This window comes from Melospiza georgiana, chromosome 16 (genome assembly GCF_028018845.1).
Source record: "Melospiza georgiana isolate bMelGeo1 chromosome 16, bMelGeo1.pri, whole genome shotgun sequence".
Classification (NCBI taxonomy): Eukaryota; Metazoa; Chordata; class Aves; order Passeriformes; family Passerellidae; genus Melospiza; species Melospiza georgiana.
The window spans coordinates 8,981,520-9,000,546 of NC_080445.1; the positions used below are offsets into that span (position 1 = coordinate 8,981,520).

Genomic DNA, 19,027 nt, shown 5'->3' on the forward strand with positions numbered 1-19,027 from the left:
CTACAAAGTTTGCAGACTCTTTCTCCATGCAGGAAGCCATAAGGATCCATCCTGTCAAATTAAACTCTCCCTTCACCAGAGAGCTCCATCTCTGCTTTTATATTCCTCCCTCCTAAGGGTGCTTGTGTGTGCAAGGAACTGACTCAGTACAGTGGGACAATTTGCTCCTTAATTATCTGTAACTAGAGTCAGTTCTAGCTGTAAATCTGTGTTTGATTTGGTGCTGGTTTGTAGCAATATCAGTATGATTTTCATGGTTGTGTTTTCTACTCCTGGGAGTTTCTCTATTTTTACATTCTTTGATTCGTGACTCACAATACTCTGGATACTCTGGGAGGACTTTCCTCAGCAGTACCCTCTCTTGCAGTAGTTTAAGAGCTAATACAAAACCACATTTACAGACCAGGATTTCAGTACTCACAGCAATAAATGACCAAGAAGTCAGAACTTAACATTGAACTAAAGTTTCTTAGAAAAGATAAGGAAAAAGCAGCTTCCTAATAAAATCTGTGCATAAACAATGAATAAAAGCCCCAGGCCTGATTTGATTATGCCATAATATTGTAATAAATACAGATCTTATTCGTGTGATAGAAATTTGCAGGATGTAAATAAATTCAGGATATGCAGAAGGATGTCCACTGAGATAAATTACCTAATGGCACTTACAGGTTGGATCTTGAAAACCCTCAGGGGCCTTGACACTCCAATTACAGGGCTCAACTTTGCTACTTTGAAGTCGATTCCAAGACTCTGTCTGGGCAATTTGCATGCCCCAGCCAATTTCCATTCACTCAGTGATAACAAGGGTGCACACATCTCTCCAGCTGGTTAGAGGGCAAACGCATAAAAATGAGGAAAACATAACCATGAAAACAGCAAAGGGAGTTGGAATTAATATCTCTTTATAAAAACCTTTTTAAACTCAAGTCCTATCGAATTAACAATCCCCAGACACATTATTCATGGACTCACACACAATTCTCCACTCAGCTGAAACCAAATCCTCTGTATTAATACCAGCTGCATCTCTGAGTTGAGGCAGTTTTCAAATATCTAGATTCTAAATTTGGCAGATTTAACTTATTTTCCCTTCTGGTGGCTGTGATAAGGTCACACCAGCGCATGCCTTCAGATGCAAGCTGGCCTGCAAATGTCTGCTCAGAGGCCAGCTCAGGATCACCCCAGTGCAGTCCTTTCACACATTAAACACAAATACTGAGCAGCACAGTGGGTCTGTTCCGGAGCCTCAGAAATCCTGACAGAGTGCAAAATGGATTTGCTCACACACAGAAATTTTCAGAGCAATTCCAGCACGCAGGAAGGGCATTGTCACCCTTGACTGGTGCCACCATTGCAGAGTCCAGCTTCCAGTGCCTGAACTGAGCCACAAACTCTCCAAGACAACTTCAGTCCATTTGCAAAATAGCCTGTGGTATCTCATCCAACCAATTTTGTTGGGCATAAAGAAGGATTAAGTGGGTTTGAGTGGGATTTAAAGAAAAGCTGTCCGCATAATTAGGTCTGCAGAGATTTATGACAGACTTCACAAAGTACTATAATTGAATTGTGCAAGGACATTTTCCAGACTTCCTACTGTTGTTTCCAACTTTAAATAAACTCTAGTTTGGGTACCAGTACCACATTCCTTGTTGCCAGATGCTCTGACAACAGGACTTCTTACACATTTGGCTGGTGATTTCAGGTGAGGTGTGAAAGCAATTTCCCCCAGACCACAGTACATGTCAGCCTGGAACTAAGCAACCTAATTTGTCTTGCTGGAACTGAAATAACAGAGTGGCATTTTCCCACCTCTTTCTAGGAGATGCACCACTGTGTTTTCATCAGGGATTGTCCTACTGACCTGACCCCATGGAAGGGTGCCCTCATTATCCCAGCAGGACTAGAACCAGAACCTTCCCCTAATGTTCTCTTCTTCTGGTTCCTTACTCTTCTCTCTGCCCCTACACACAGATAAACAAATAAATAAATCTCTGCATGTGAGACAAACCAGCTGAGTTCTCAAGATACTGTTTCATATACCACATATCACAGACTTAGAGATTTTTCTTAATTACACAACCAGTCTGGAATGTGTTCCATTTAAAATGCTGCTCAGAGAAATTCTCAGTACCAAGGCAATGTGTGACCTCATAACTCATGTATGAACTCACTCTGTTCTGAGAAAATCAATACAAACACAAATACTTGGTGCAAAGTTTGAGGTCTCCTCTATGAGAAATCACCTTTCTAATGAGGCAGATGTTAGAAAAATGATTTTTTTTTCATCTGAGCCACAAATTTCATCTCAGTGCACCTCCACATTACAAAGGGTGAGATCAAGATTTTTTACATATGCTGAACATACACTTCCCTAAGAATTAGCCATCACAAACCCAACAGATCAGAATCCTGTTTCATAAGTTGAAATCCCCTATTTATGAATTAAATATAAGCCTAAGAAGAGCTAGAAACAAATTTGTCTTTCAGTGAAATATTGGAATGCCACCAGCATAAAATCTGTTGGTTTTTAAAATGAATTAAGCTAAATTGTTTCCTTTTTCCTTCTTCTTTTCCCCTCAGGTAACCTTTCCTATTTGATTTTCTGGCTTTACAATGAGATTTTCCTATTTCATTAGGTGTTTATCTCCCCTGTTGCTATATGAAAACTTGCAACCAGCAAAGAAAATAATATTGGCTCTTTTCAGGAAGTGTTATCAGACAGAATGAATAGACAAAACCCACTCACTATAACCTGCCTCAGACCACTGTTCATACAGTAAATTCCACGGGATTAAATAATGATTTCACCTTTTGCTTGCAGTTTTAAGCTCTGTGTACTAATTCTTACATTTAATGGGAAATTATTTGTAAAAAGGAAAATACAAGCTCCATTTAATTATTTCCTCAGAACTGATTATGCAAAGTTAATGACCTTCTGGATTAAGTAAGCCTTTTGTGATGAATCTCATTTCTACAAACATTTATCTGAATTGATTATCTTTGACCTAATTTGTGCTGGTGCAGACTGGGGTATAAAACAATGCTCAAGTACTGCTATAAACAGTTCATGCTATTTTATTTGCATCTGTTTGCACATTTTTCAGTTTGTTTGCAATATTGATTCATTTAGAAAGATACACATCTCAAAACAGCCATCTCCCATACTGCCTGTTTCTTTATTTGACTCACTAGCAAACACTCATTTATCCTAACCAGCATCTGATAATGCCCTGGGTTAGCCCACAAAAATGTCATTGTAAGAATGCTGTCCATTCTTCTTGGAGAGCAAACAAAAACCTCCCCACTGTTATTAGGGGAGGACGTTCCACAGGACCTGGAAACTGATGAGAACCCTGATCATTTGTTCTAGCAGGCAGAAAATGGTTTCTAGCTTGGATATTTTGTCTTTCTACCACTCCAGAAAGAGGAAACCTGGGGAAATTATTGAAAGGATATTCCATGAGATGGGATCCTGTTTCCTGCTCCTTGTATATTTTACATCACTGCAAAGGGCACTGGATGACCTCCTTATGAACACACAGAGAAGTGTCTCTTCTCCCTCATGCAGAGTGAATGCAAACATGCCACAAGGACAATATTTTCTTTGCTGTAAATACCTACATATGTGGAGGACTCACGGGAGACAGTTTTTTCTTGCTTGCAACACAGTGATGTAACACCTTCCCAGCATGAGAACAGTTACATCAGATTTACTCTGTTGTGGCTAACCACATCATTTCAAAACAATAAAATTAAGTGCTATGATTTTCTCCACTACAAGAATACTTTTACAAAGATATTTTATATCCAGACTATTCTACATAAAAGGTAAAATCCATTAAAAAAAAACCTACTGAGGAAAAAGCTCACATCAGCTACTGTGAAATGACTGCAACTAAATAAAACCAGAAAGATGCTTAAAAAATGCTTTGCCTGGGTAAGAGTGATGTTGGAAGAGCTCCTGTACATGTTCTTTTGTTTCTGATAGGGAATTACCCTGAAATTTCAGCTCCCTTGCAGGATATCTCTGCTGAACAGACACAACTTGGAGTACACAAGCTGAGAATGTTTCTGTGCATTCGGCATGTCCAGCCTCAGATCCTGCAGCTCTGCACAAACAAACCCTGGAGCAGGGTTTGAACCCTGTGCTTCTTTCTCTGAATGAACACGGGAGCTGAGGCAGAAAGCTGCATTAAAGCCAGGAGGAATCAAGGTGGGATGAATTAAGCTCATTTATTCCACCACACTGTGTCTGTATATCAAAGACAAGACTGAACACAGGGGAAATGCTGCTGGAGCCAGTGCAGGAGCTGGCACCATCCTGATCAGGGAGTATATGGAAACAGTTCCATAACATGTAAAGCTTGAAATAGGCCTTAATATTCCCCTCTTCCCAAGTGATTGTCCTAGTACCACTGTTACATCCCTCTTGAATACTTTTTTCTCCTGATCAGCAAAGAAATAAAGAACCACACTGGTCACTGGCTGCCTGCAGGCACCTCAGTGCTTCTCACACACAAGAACCAGTCACTTGTCCCCGCTCCAGTGACCTCCAGTGCCTCAGAGGCATAGAAAATAACAGCCAGAAATCAAACTGCATTAGTTACCTCCTTCTAGAGGTCTGATTTGTGAGAACAGGCACTAGCTTTCCTAGTAGCTCTCTAATTATTGAAAGAGAATGCAAAGAGTCAGGAGTTGCAAATCCCAGAGTAGCCAGATCTTGGTATCTGGTCACTGATACCTTCACACAGGGTGGGGAGTGTGCAGGACAAGAGGAACAGACCTCAAAAGAATACTTTATTTTTCAAAATAAACCTGTGTGAGACAAAAACTTGCTTGACATTTAAATAAACCATGATGCTGACAATGCAGCTGCTATTGGATTTCCATACTCCTTTCACCTTTCCCCATGATGCTATGAATTGAAAATACAACCTTGTGCACTTTAAACAGCAGTTTGTCCTTCAGAGAACGAGGAGAACATACAGCTGTGTGCAGCCTGGTGGGGAGCTTTGCACAGTGGATGTGATCTGACAGCTCTTTCTATGAAAAAATGGATCCAAAGCAGGACACAAAAATGAGGGAAAATTGCCTTTGAAGGTCGAGCCAGGAGCCCTCATTGTCAGTTTTATTCAGTGGCACTGGGTTAGAGCTTTATCTGTGAGGAGCTATTTCAGAGTGGCTCAGGAAAGCTGCCAGGAAGGCTCTGGAAGGGGTTTCTGTGCCCAGCCCTGCATGAGGCTGGAAATAGAAACTGGAGCAGTTCCTTGCTGTGGCAGGTACCTTCCCTCGTGTGGATCTCCACTGAAACCATTGCACATTCCCATCTGCAGCAAGGCTGAGCTGAAGCCACACTCCAAGGAAAGCAATTCATGCTACATCACTTCATTTTACATCATGGAGATTTAAAAAGCAGTATTAAGAAACACAGATTACTTGTTCATTTACTTCTGTCATTTTGCTCAGTGGTCAAAGGAAACAGCCTGTGGATTTCCATTTTATTCCTCACCAGACTCAGATGCTGATCCTGTAATACTAACAAAAAGCTTCAGCACTTATGTTTCAAATGCTGTGACAGTACCAGCTACAGCTAATGTTGAGGGATTTAAAATTTATTTAGTTTGGTATTTTTAAAAGACTTTTTCTATCCTTATTAATTTTTTTTTTTAATTCCAAAACACTAAGTCAACAAAATGTTCACTCTCAAAGAGTCTTGTAAAACCTCTTTAGGAATAAATATATGAGCATCAGTTGATAAAAGCAGCATATGTGCAAGTGAAATAATAGTAAAATGGCCACAGGCATTTCAAGATTTCACACCTTTAAGACATTCTCCTATGAAATTATCTGACTGCATACCAGAGAGTTTGCTTTTCTGTCTGTCCCCACCATGTGATGTGATTCTCTAACACAGTTTTCTAACAGTGATCTAAACAGCTTAGCTGGTAGGTAATTTTAGGTAACCTTAGAACCACTGGGTAATTATTATAGACATACAAGTCCAATCCAGTAAAGACCAAAACTGATTCTGCATCAGTTTCTGCCTGTTCCTCCTGTGCTTTCTGAGCTGCTTCAGACAGCAAAGAAACTGGTTCAATAACAGATCCCACTCCAGCAAGTAAATAAATATTGAGAAAATGCTCTTCAGAAGCCAAGGAAAAAAAGGTGTTTCTCATTTGATGGGACAAGTAATTTCTCAGAGGGATGAATGTTGCTATTCTTGAGGCCGTGGGCATACAATGTGTACCGTCTAACAGCAGAGAATCTTACTGGGATCTTGTTCCTCAGTGTATGAGGCACACAATACCTGCAGGGAGCCACAGGCAGAAGCTGTGTCCTTTCTTAAAGATCAAATAGCCAGAGCAGAAAAGCCAAGACCATCTGGTTCTTTCTCAGTGAATTCTGAGGTGAAACAGCACAGGGCTCTTCAACTCACACAAATTATGACAGCTGGCAAAAAAAAATGTTTTGTACTTGCCTTTCATCTGTGGATGTGGAGTCATTCTCTAGCAAGCTCTGTCTGCACCAAGTAAATTGCTTTTGCATACTGACTTTTGATTCACTTTTCTTATACACTAATACTTTCTTCCTCACAACTGGCACTGGGCAGCTATGAGTTTGAGCTGCTTGAGGTCTCAGAGGCAGAGAAATGAAGGAATTCAAGCATAGCTTATCTAAACCTGAGACAAATCGATAGCTGGCTGTCACCTTCTCTTTGCATACCAGAAAGAAAGAAATGTCATAATCACAGGATGTCTCACCCCTTGCCAAGGCAGAGACAAATGGATCCTGATTTTACTGGCTTTCAAATCACCATGGCTTGCCCTTCACTATCACATCCCACACACTGTCTGTGCCACAGACAACATCAGCCTGAAGGAAAATGTGTGCTCAGAACCTGCCAAACTGCAGAACTTCAATCCCCTCCCAGGCACCATGCCCAGAGGAAGCTGTTTGGGAATCCATGCTAGAGGATGAGGAGAGAAATTACAGATTGGATAAGGAAGGTGGGGACACAAACGCATGACTAACTTTCTCTGGTGTGAAAAAGGATAATTTGAGGAGCAGCGCTCGCTGTAGGGGCCCCAATGTGTTTCCTAATTATTCACTGCTCAGTCAGGGAGACTGAAGTGCCACTACCCTGCCAGTGCAAATGGTTCTCCAGGGAGCAGATGCTCATCCCTGCTTGCCACAGGGACAAGTGAGGGCAGAGACACCAAGCCCATGGGGCAGCCTGACACAGATTCCCAGGAGAGCCCTCCTGGCAGTGACACAGCCCCAGATTCCCTCCCCAGAGCTTTCTGCAGAGAGCCAAGGTGAGCAGGGCTCTAGGAGATGATGGTCCAGTTTTGCTTTTACTGAGATCAGTGAGGAAATTTCCATTCATGCCAATGGAGCCAGCACTGTGTTTTCTATTTTCAACCAAGAAAGTGTCAATCAGGCTCCTCCATCCCTTCCCAGGGAGGTCAGGTCACTGTCCTGCTCTCTTGGCTTCAACTCCATTACTCTAAAACTCACTTTGGCCTCCTGGACTGCAAGGACACAAGTGGTAGAAATGACTGCTGATTCCTTCCTTGGTTTGAGTTGTTTTCTACAAAAGATGAACTAATCTATTAAATCACTTCATAGTGAGATCTTTTGTTCTAATTTTACCAGCATATGAAAAAACCCAAATGTGGGTGTAAAAACTACTAAAAACCCTAATCAATGAAGGTTTGGGTGGTGGAAGGATTCAGGGCAATAAAAAGATCTTTAAACACTGCTGATATTCTTACAATGACAAATTCCCTCTTGCATTTTGGTAGTGTTTGCAGTCATTAGGCTTTTGCAATGAGCAGTTTGTGTCACTGGAAATCATTCATCCTCATTTAGTAACAAGCTCTCTTAAAATTATTTTCTCAGATATTTTGCCCTTTATGTGCTGACAGAACTTTGATAATTCATGTTTCATTTCTGGTCCTGAAGGGCAACTAACATAATTTATCCAAGGGTGCTCCCCCTGATTTCTCATAGTTTACCCTCCAAGCATGCATTTTTCATCTCTGAGTTTTGAATCCATTTATACTGTGCCTTTTAAGTAGGCAGACAGCAGAACATGTTTCATGGAAATAAATCAGCATTATTTATTGTCTCTGGGTCTATTTTATTAAGTAAGATTTTTATGAAAATGGAACATATTTGGCTACAGAAGAAAAGCCCTCTGGGAATAAGGATTAAAGAGTGCCGAGTTCTAAACTTTCTTGTGCTCAGTAACTACAAGAAAATAAAGGGTGCTGAGTTCCAAACTTTCTTGTGCTCAGTAACTACAAGAAAACTCTAGAAACCTCACCCAGGATACACAGTACTGTGCAGTGCATGCCCAATCCCAACTGTAAGTTTTGATTCTTGTTTTATAACCACCCTTGAGGCAGACATACACACATTCTCACAAGTGGTTTCTCTGATGAAAACATGCCATGCAACTAAGACATCAGTTATCAAACACAGTAAAAAAAAATTACACAGACTGAGTCCATAATCCCACAGGCTACCAACAGCAAGGATGATTTGTGCAGTTCAAAGTGTCCTACTTTCCAAACCTAACACATTTTTTCTGTAAAATATGTTTAAAGGAAATGAGAAAATTCATGAGCAACAGTCACACTTTAGATTCATCTATGACTCTTTCAGCAATTATTGTTGACACTGGTTTGCCTATAAACACTGCATTACATGTTAAGTGTTCATTTCCTGCTTGGGCACAGAGTTTTGAATGCCATTAACCCTCAGATTTATGAGTGCCTCAGGTGAGAGAAATGTCTTTGCTGAGACATGTGAGTGCACGTGCAGCAGTAAGATCTAGATCCATAATAACCACCGTGTTTTGGCAAAGCAGCCCCTATCCAGGATTACACAGAACGGGTCAGGCTGGCCGGGAGCACCGTGCTCATCTGGTGCCGCTTCCCTGCTCAGGCAGGGTCGTTCCAGAGCGCACAGCACAGGATTGTGTCCAGATGGGTCTGGAATATCTGCAGCGAGGGAGACTCCCCAGCCTCTCTGGACAATCTGTCCCAGGGCTCGGGCACTCTCGGGGAAGAAGTTCTTCCTGGTGCTCAGGTGGAACTGCCCGGGCATCAGCTCCTGCCCGTTCCTGCTGTGCCATTGCTGGGCCAGGGAGCAGAGCCCGGTCCCTGCTCTGAGCCCTCCCCGCTCACACTGACAGGCGCTGCTGAGGGCTCCTCTGAGCCATCTCCTCTGGAGGCCGAGCAGCCCCAGCTCCTTCAGCCTCTTCTTGTTCCTCCCAGCCCCTCTGGCTTTGATTACATCAGGATGAATTTGGTTGTGCAGAACCTTGGGAAAAGTTAGGCAGTAAATAAGCTGCATTTTTTGGTTGAGAAACCCTGGACACACAAAGCCAGACAAAAAAAGTGAAGGAAGGGCAAAACTCATGAAATGTTTTAGGGACGCTATGGGAGCAAGGGTGGCCCATTAACTGATATATTTCTGTTCTGTGGCCCTGAGACACTCACATAAAGTATCACCTGGAAAAAGCTGCTTTAAGAGACCTAGTTCCCCTCACTGTTGACCAATATTTTAGTAGGAATTCACTCTGAGGCACTGAAATGTTTCCAGTTCTCCCTTTTCCTTCTTTCTCTGTCTCAGTAGCTGCCTGGAGCAACCAGCTGTGGGAGGGGGAATTAGAAAAATGAGACAATGTGTATAATAGCATAAACTGGATTAGTCTCACTCTGTCAATCATTCTCTGGGCTCTTTGTGAAGCAAATGAAAACCCAAGCTACAGCTTTCCTTCGTGAGCTACAGGGGATGCAGCAATGACCTGGTGGAGGTTATTAAATGGAACATTTTAGGTACACACTGCTAGTCAAAATCACCATTGACTTAGAAGAACACTAAGCTGTATAGAGGAATTTTAGAGCCATCTGATTGCCATCAAAGCAGGTGAGCTTTACAACTGTTCTACAGAAAACAGCCTCCATCCTTTCTAGAAAACCCTTTCTGATTTTCAGTGTAGGAGTTCTGTCTTGGTTCCACAGATCAGATACTGCTGCTTTTCCTCTTGAAGTACAATACAAATATGATAACATTAAAAATAATGAATAAGGTAAAAATCTAGAACAGGCAGCATCCTTCCAATCAGTCTTTGTTGATGACAATGTTTTGCCTGATATTTTCTAAAAAGGTCTAAGTTCACTATGAATATATTATTGTCACTTTCCAGTTTTTGGTCACTCTCTTTTCAAAAATTTTACACAGTTGTGAGTTAGGGTTTTTTTTTAATGGAGACATGGAAAGAATATTAATTACATTCTCTGTTGGAAGCCCATGTTCAGACCTTCACAAAGCCAGCATTCTTGCTGTTTCTATAAAAAGTAGCATAACTGTGTGTATCCTTCAGTTAGCCTCTTTCCCACCTATTTAATAGATGGCCTGAATAAGCCTAATTTGTTTTGTGTCTTTTATTGCCTGTAATAGATACAATTAACAATTATGGGGAATTTACAGTGACACAAGGGCATGACTGTTCACTGCATGAACAACAGGGGTGGTAGGGTCATAAATTCTTTTTACCTCTGAAGCTTTTTTTTTTTTTCTATTTTAAATCAGAGTGGAAACATGATGAGCTTGGGTTATGAGAGTATGATGGGCAGGGTCACACTGCATCCCTGACTGACTGGGGAGGGGTTGAAGCAACAGGAAGTTTTTATGCAAAGCACCAACATGGGTTTGTGGATGTCTATGCAATATGTGGAGTGTTAAGAAAGAAGGCCCAAAGGTATTTGTTTGAATATTTAACTATCAGATGACAGAAACAAAATATTAAATAGTCTGTGTTTTCAGCGCTCAGCAGCAGAGCACGTAAATGCAAACAAGAGTCTTTCTGGCTAACAAATTTAGAAAGATCTTGAAGACAAACTAAGTGAATATGGTGAAATAGGTATTCACATGTGTCAGTCCAGGATCTCAGTGAACCTGGGACCTGTTCTGTCTTCCTGCTGTTGGAACAAATCAGAGTGACCTCAGAAATAGATTCACCCCACTGGTGCTGTTCTGGAGTGCTCTCACAGCTCCTTGCCTGGACAGAACCTGTGCTACAGCACCCACAGCAAGAAGGGAGAGCAAGAAAAGCCACCTGTGAAGGGTTCATGCTACTGCTGAATCTCATGATGGGAATCTCCACCTTCTGTAGTACTGAGCTGTAACAGAGTCCTTTTGCTCTATTCTCCACATCATATCCCAGAACAGTCAAAAAGGTGGATCTCTGCAATACAGGAGTGTGGCAGCTCACCTCCAATGCTGAGTTACCTTTCAAATAAAATACACAAGTTTCATGGTGCACTAAACTGCATCCAAACATAACCTTTGCATTTTTCTGGCATTTCTGCTTCCTTATGCTGATTCAAGCTGGAGGATTCCTGGCGAATTTTGCATTTAGCTCCAGCCCTCATATAAATTGCAAGAGGACAGAAAAGCTCAGCAGAAATGTATCTGAGAAGTGCAGTGTCCAAAAGGACGGTGAAAAACTGCTTTGTTTCTCTGTGGCTCTTTGCCTGGTGTGCATGCAGTTATTTAATCAGGGCTTTATGAGCCTCTGCCAGCAGCAAGACAGATGATTCTAAATGAAGCTGTGCACTCAGTAATAAGGACTGACCAAAGTGCTCCAGTGCTCTGCCTCAGAGCAGGCTCCCAAAGTCTATGTTGTAAAAATCATTTACTGGGAAGGCTGTAACCACATTATTATTATACAAACCTGACAATTCCTAAGCTTGTATTCTATGTGCATGCACTAGAAAACAGATGAGTTGCCCTGTACATAGTAAACCACCATTTTTAGTGTTCTCTAGTCCTTGGAAATTTCCTCTTGTATGTGAAGAGAAAGGCTTCAGGGACTTGTTAAAGAGACCCCTTTAAGTAATTTAAGCTTGCACAGATCCTGACACAGTCAGGTCACAGGGCATCAGATCCTCAGCTGCTCTGAACCAGCTTAACTCCACAGATGACCTGGCTGAAAGAGGCCATGGTAGGGTAGAAATATACATGATGTACGTTCCATTGCTGTGAAGTAACTCATCTTCGTTCATGACCAACCCCCAGCAATGCTTTCAGCACCACGGACAGAGAAGCCAGCACAGCGCTCCCATCCATCTGACAAACCGAGGAGCAGCTGCCTGACTTCCATGACGTTCGCTCTCCCTGCAATGGACATAATCAGGATGTACATTCCCGTGTGATAAGGCTGCCCTCCCATCACAGGCACTGACAGGGAGCAGCACTCTGCTGTGCAGCGCTGCACAGGTACACAAGTTCTGCCTCCAAAGACATCCTGATTTAATACCACAAATCCTCAGAGTAAAAAGGGCAAATTCATATGCAGTAATAAACTTCTGCTTTTGTTAATACTCTTAACGAGCATTTCATATTTCAAACAATATGCAAGTACCAAAGGCTAATTGTTAACACCAGTATAAAAGGGGATGACAGTTTTTCAGCTCCTTCACAGACAGTCTGGCAACTACTGTCATCATGCCATGCAATTTAGGATGACTGTAAGGAAGCATTACAGTAAATAGTAAGATCTATTTATTTTAAATCAATGCAAAAGTGTGACCAGAAGTCAGTGTTAGTAATTAAATAGGGAAGATAGGCAGGAATCATCTAAACCAGTTACTATAAATAGCATTTTCCACAGTATTTTTAAAAAGCTGAAGCCTAAGAGCAAACAAAAGAAATCAATTATTCAAATATATAATATAATAATTTTCTCCTTTTCAAAGAACAGATCATGATCTCTAGATTAATTCCTATTCCTATCTAAAATGTTATACACAGAGAAATACTCTCATTAAACAGAAAGTAGTGTGCAGAATAGCAGCTCAGAGCAGAGCCAGGGAGCACACCTGGACACTGGGTCCTAGTCCTGCCAACAGCCCACTCTGGTGCTGGTGCCAAGCTGTGATTTGGGTGGCAGCTCAGGGCTGAGCACATATTTTTAAGCAGATCAGATCTCCCTCTCATTGCTCTCTTCCAAACAGACCACTTTTTGTTCAAAACTTATAAGACATAACCTTTCCTGGCACCTCAGGATAGCAGTTTTTATTATTGTTATTATTACAATGCTGCACTGCACTCAGCTCCTGCGTGCTGGAACAAAACCAGACCCAGTTATGAGAACAAGAAAAGCACGTCTGTATCATGCCAGGGAACCTGCAAAACTGTTGCATGTGTCTGACTCAACCAACTCAGTCAACAGAGATTTCAGTCTTTGAGTCCATTTTAGAAAGTGTGGAGTTTCTCACTGCTGAATCTGTGCCAGGCACTGCAACAAAACCAACACTGCAACTGAAGCACCAGTTGGAGAATTACACCCTGTCATCAGCATATGGTAGACAATAACAGAGCCATGGAAAACTGAAGCTAGAGGTGAAGCATCATTCCAGAACACAGCACTCTCTGAAATGTAAACATAGCAGATGCACTGGCTAAAATCTGCTACCAAGGTGCTGCAAAGCCATGCCATGTTTAAAAGCATCCAGGTGGGACTTCACAATTCACATCAAAAGATGGGTGGGGAACCAAAGATATCAGCAACCCCAGTACCAGCCAAGTTGAAGGTGTCACAACAAACAGCACACAAAGCATAAATTCCTGTGGCTAAACCAAACACTTGATGAAACTTAGAAAATGTTTTTCTTGATACTGTATAGTACAGTTTTTGTGACTAGCTTTACAAGATCTCTTGTCTCAGTGGTTACGTGGAAAATTATAAAGGGTTTGCAAGCTTATTAGGTTGTAAAGAAGACAGTGCTGCCAGTAGAAGAATAATAGCTGGTACCTTACAGACAACGAGGTCCCATGGATAATGTGAATTGGCAGTGATGTATGTTTCAACTACTCTTTCCATCAGCACTTTGGACAGGTTATGTCAATTGCTGCTTCCTGGTAAATTACGATTTCAAGAAAGCTCTCCCAGCACAGAACGTTTGTTGAGCTCATCAATACAGTGCAGCCACTGAAGGTGTGAATTAAGTGCTGTATTGCTGCACCCTCTGCCCGAGATAACGAGGGAATAAAGTGATCGTCATCTGCGCTTCCAAACCTGAAACACGTTAAAGACTACCAACGTTTATGAAAATCTTTATGTTAAATCCCACCTGCTAAGCAAAGGTCCCGGTGATCCCGGCTCGGGCACCCGCTCCCCGCCGGGCTCTGCGCCGCCCGTGCCGCAGGGAGGGAAGGCTGGAGCCCGAGCGGGGCTGGAGCCCGAGCGGGGCTGGAGCCCGAGCCGGCCCGGCGGGGCTGGAGCGCCCGGCACAGCCGAGCCGTGAGCCCCGCACAGCCCCCGGCCAAGCCCCGGCTCAGAGGGCAAAGCGGTCACACGGACCCCGCTCCCCGAGCGGCCCGGGCTGGGCTCGCCCCGCCAGCAGCCCCCGGGACCGCCCGGCCCCGCCGCAGCCGGGGCTCCCCGGCCGGCCGGACCCGCACCCGCGGCCCCCACTCACTTCTGCCCAGCGCCTCCGCCTTCCACTCCGTCTCCTCCACGGCCCCGTAGCGCCGCGTGGGTCTCTCGGCCTCGGCGCTGGCCGAGATGGACCTGCGGAGCTCCATGGCCGGCACCCTCAGCCCATGCGGCGGCGCGGGCGCTGCTGCGCGGGGCTCGGCGCTCGGTGCGCGGCGCGGGGCCCGCGGGCGGGGGGCGGGCAGGGGCTCCGGCACATGCTCAGTGCGGGGCCGGGGCGGGGGAGCCGCCGCACAAAGCCGTGTCACACCTCGCACATGCTGCACACACGCCCCGCCCGCCCGGCCCTGCCTCCGCTCGGTGGGCACTGCCCGCCCCGGCTGCTGCCCGGAGCTCCGCGCCCGCGGCTCGCTGCTGCGGCTCGGCCCAGCCGTGCCCTGCCCAGCCCAGCCGTGCCCTGCCAAGCCTTGCCCAGCCCTGCCCAGCTTTGCCCAGCCCTGCCCTGCCCTGCTCCCCTTACACGGCCAGGTTCACAAACCCGCTCGCTGCCAGAGCACAGCAGAACTGTCCATCTTGTGGCCGGCGCAGCGCTGAGCACATTTCTGACCTGAGCAGCTGGGGAATAATGGTGACATCCACAGCCACTCACGGCTTTTGCAGTCTAACACATCTCAGGCTACTGTGCACGCAGCCTTTGGCTTTCCTAAAAGTCCTGCACTGACTGGAATGACGCTCATTCCAGCATCACGTTGCCAGAAGCAAGAGAACGGCACTCAAACAAGTGATGCAATTTTGTGTCTCTCATTTTTCATCAGCATGCAGCTTTGCTGTTTATGCAGCCTGCTGGGAATAAAGGAAATGACTTTGCAGGAAGCACAAGTGTGGTGATTATTACTGTTATTACTAAGTTTTTTCTTTTGTTGTAGGGGAGGTTATATAGTTGAAATCCCTGAACAGCATTTTACAGTTGGAGCCTACCTTTCCTAGTGAGATCACATTGCACTTTACTGTGAGTGGCACAACTTCTCACATAAAGACAATGAAGCAGGAGTTAGACAGGCTGTCCAGCGCCCCACTGCAAATCAGGGGTTTAACACTTTTTGCCTTACCTATAAAGAATCATGGGGTACTCTGGGTGAATACTGGGAAAACTCACTTGTCACCTACTTTTGCCTGCAAAGTCTTGTCCTTAATCATTAATACTTCAGAAATACCTCTGGATTCAGTGGTACACTTACTAATTGGACTGGCACACACTGATGCTATTGTGTGAGCAGTTTTGTTTGAGGAGTACTTCACATGCCGGAGGCAAGAACACCTCCACATTGCTTTTAAAACTGTAACTGAAAATTTCTCTACTTGTCTTCCTGAGAATTGGAATCAGCCAACAAGAAGAGCTAGACAGTTTTAGGACATCTTCAGGGCACTCTGATTTCTCTCTGTCAGCCGAGCTCCCCAGAGATGTGCCATGAATTGAGCACCAGACGTGCTAGAACAGCTCTTGCTGGCTGTGCAGTGCCTCATCCTCGCTGGCTTGGCCTTTAGAGCCAGAGCCCAAACAGAGCGGTGAGTCAAGCAGAAGAGCTGGTGGCAGGACTGCACAGCTGATTCTGGGTGACAGTGCAGCTGCCTGCTGGGGTGGGCTGGACTGACTCACTGGTAGAAGTGAGGAACACGAGTGTGGGAGGAATAAGAGTCCATCTGGGATCTGGATGAGAGTGGGATTAAGGGAAACAGGCTGAGCAAGGAGAAAGGCCAATTTTTGGACTATTTCGTTTCAAACCATCCTTTCAAGTTTTTTGGGTAATTACAACCCAACTGCATTGTTTAGGAGATGTTTATTCAAGTAGAAATAGTTGAATATTTAAAGCTTTGCTTTTGTTAGTATGGCTGAAAAACACCCACTAGGCAGAAAATCATGTGCAAAGAATTTACTTGCATAAAGCAAAGAATATATAAGGTGATTTATTGTAATTAGGAAGTTTTCACCTGCCCATTTTGAGAAGTCCCAAAATCCAGTAACAGTCCAGTTCTACAGAGGTTCTGCACAAATATTTTTGCAAGAGTAGGGCCCAAGTATGTATCAATTATTTGCTAATGTAATATCAGCATTTTTGTTAGTGTGACTCTGGAGCACTGCTGCTGCTGCATTTGCCAATGGAATTAAATTTCTCTCCTAAGATGATGTTTTTTAGTGGACCTAGCAATATAAATTATAAATGCATTTCTTTACTCATGAAGACCGATTTTCTTCTGCTGAAAGCACTGTTAATGCAGAAAATACAAAAATTTGGGTCTTTTCTCACTGCTTATAGCATAATGCCTGGTAGAGAAACAGAGGTGCATTTTGCCCTTGCAGTCATTTCCCTGGAAGCTTCAGTTCCCATTTCTCACTAAATCCTGCCACCAGGAGCTAGAGCTGGGCAGGAACAGTTGGCAAATCCACTCTCCTATCTCTTGCTCTCTGGCCTCTCTCAGACATCACAGATTCCCCATGGCAGACATGACTTACTTAGATTTATCTCAGCTTTTTTTTTTTTTTTTTTTTTTGTATAGAAGGTCAGAATACACAGCACAAATTTGGGAGATGCAGCAGCAAAGAGTCAGGGCATAAATGTCTGGTAGAAAGAATGGAAACAATCTGCGCACTTCAAAAGCTGCAGTTCTGACCAAAACAGATTTCAGAAACGTATTTCACTAAACTCATTTCTTTCCCATTTTACTTTTGTCTTAGTGAATTCTTTCTACGTTCTCTGTCTTTTTAAGGTACAAATTTCACAGAAAAAGCTGCTAGAGCATTTGTCAGATACATTACTAATAACATGGGTAGTGAAGCTGCCTATGTAAGAGTCTTATTTTTGGCAATGGGAGCCAAGTCCAGTGGTATGACTGCAGTGACTGCTGTGCAGGTGAGTCACTGTGCAGGTGGCTTTTGCATCAGTGGTGGGTGTCCATAGCTACTAAGGAAAAACAGATGTTTGAGTTCAGTAAATATAGATGTTGACATAAATTGGTCTGAGCTATTTTAGACTTGCAAACACAGCAGGCAACAAGTAATATTTCAGCCTGTATGTGGGCATGTCCATTTTGAAGTTGGAAACATCCTGTGTAAATTTTGCAAACACAGCAGCACACAGCTCCAGGCACAGCTCTCTCAGGGCCTGAGCCTTTTCTCATTTCACACGGTCCAAAATGTAGAGGTGACTTTCTGTAAGCTTCCATTTTACCTACACAAGTTGGTGTCTTACAGAGAGAGCTCAAAACTGCCTGCAAGCTGTGAGGCACCCAAGGAGACTGTGCCAGTGTCTTGCTGATTCATGTCCCTGTGCAGTGTCCATGCTCCATTCCCCCTAACAGGCAAGTTCACTTCTGTGGGCTATTTCACTGCTCCTCTCACTGGAGCTGGAAGCTATAAAGTCACTGCCCTGACTTCTGAAAGGGTTTCTTTACAATTTGAATTTCTCTCTATTTGTACCTGTGCTCCATTGGATTTTTTTGCCAATTTCTGCCCCAAAACAGTAAGCAAAACATTGTATGGGTAATTGCTGTGATGTATCAGGTGTAGTTATGAACACATCATAATTCATTACTGTCTGATGACCATTCTGAACTAGATATAGAACTAATACAAAATCCTTCAGTGTCATTGGCATGTCATGGCTAATCAGCTGCAGTTAACAGTCTTGTTACATTTTGGATGTAAAAGTATGTGATGCATGAAATTGAAGCAGCTGGACACCCTTAGCAGGTGAGTAAAGGTGGGTTTAATTCCCAGAGAGGTGTAAGCAATGGCAAAACAAGAATACCACAGGGCACCAGTCTCTCAGAGGTGGATTTCTCCAGATCAGCATAGAACAGGAAAAAACAAACATCTAGAGGTGGAAAAAGGAATCATCAAAATTCATATTTTCTTTCCCAAATATTTCAGCAATGAGAGGAAATCTGTTATCCTGGCAAATAAAAAAAAAAAAAAAAGAATAATGAGAGTTTGTTCCTATGTATGCACACACTAAGTGCATGTTAGCTACAGTAAGATATTAATCCCAGGGAAGAGTTGTAACTTAAATTTCTCTGCCCCCAAGTCACACCCTGTAAAAGGACACACAATTCAGAATGCAGCTGACACTTCCTCCACAGCTAAAGGATCTCATGTGCTGCAGAACTTTGTGTGCATGGTTTGAGCCCATATGGGCCAAACCCTGTATTTATCACAGCCATCTGGGTGCTTGTGCATCTGGGTTCTGTTGTAACTGGATAAAGCACAGTGACAGAAATGGGGAACAGTTTCATTCTCAGCCAGTTCCCATTATCCCAGTATCTCTGGTGACTGAACTACCTGCCAGGGTACATATCCATGCTCCCTCCTGGTCTCCCTGATTCTGTCAGTCTTCAGGGTGTAAAATGGAAAGGGACTTATCAATATCCCATTTTTAAGGTTATCTGGCAGAGAAGAGCATTGGCATAGGTGTCCCTGTTCCATCTCTTACACAATCCCCAAGTGTGCACACTCACCTGCTGTCATTTTTCCCTGTTGTTTTATAGCCCCACTTCATGACTGGCTTTCCCTGA

General features: G+C 43.6%; 1 protein-coding gene across 3 annotated transcripts in view; it reads right to left on the reverse strand.

Annotated features, from left to right (window-relative positions):
* Positions 1 to 19,027, reverse strand: part of BMERB1 (bMERB domain containing 1) — a 57,331-nt gene that overhangs the window by 29,378 nt on the left and 8,926 nt on the right. The window contains exon 1 of one of the 3 annotated variants that reach the window (XM_058035237.1): positions 14,997 to 15,045. The exons of 1 other annotated variant lie outside the window; for it this stretch is intronic. In XM_058035237.1, coding sequence (XP_057891220.1) covers positions 14,997 to 15,030 — 34 coding nt within the window. In that variant the 5' untranslated portion in view covers positions 15,031 to 15,045. Of the gene's footprint in view, positions 1 to 14,501; positions 14,674 to 14,996; positions 15,046 to 19,027 lie in introns of those variants that run through there. One more of the 3 variants, XM_058035236.1, reaches the window with a different exon arrangement.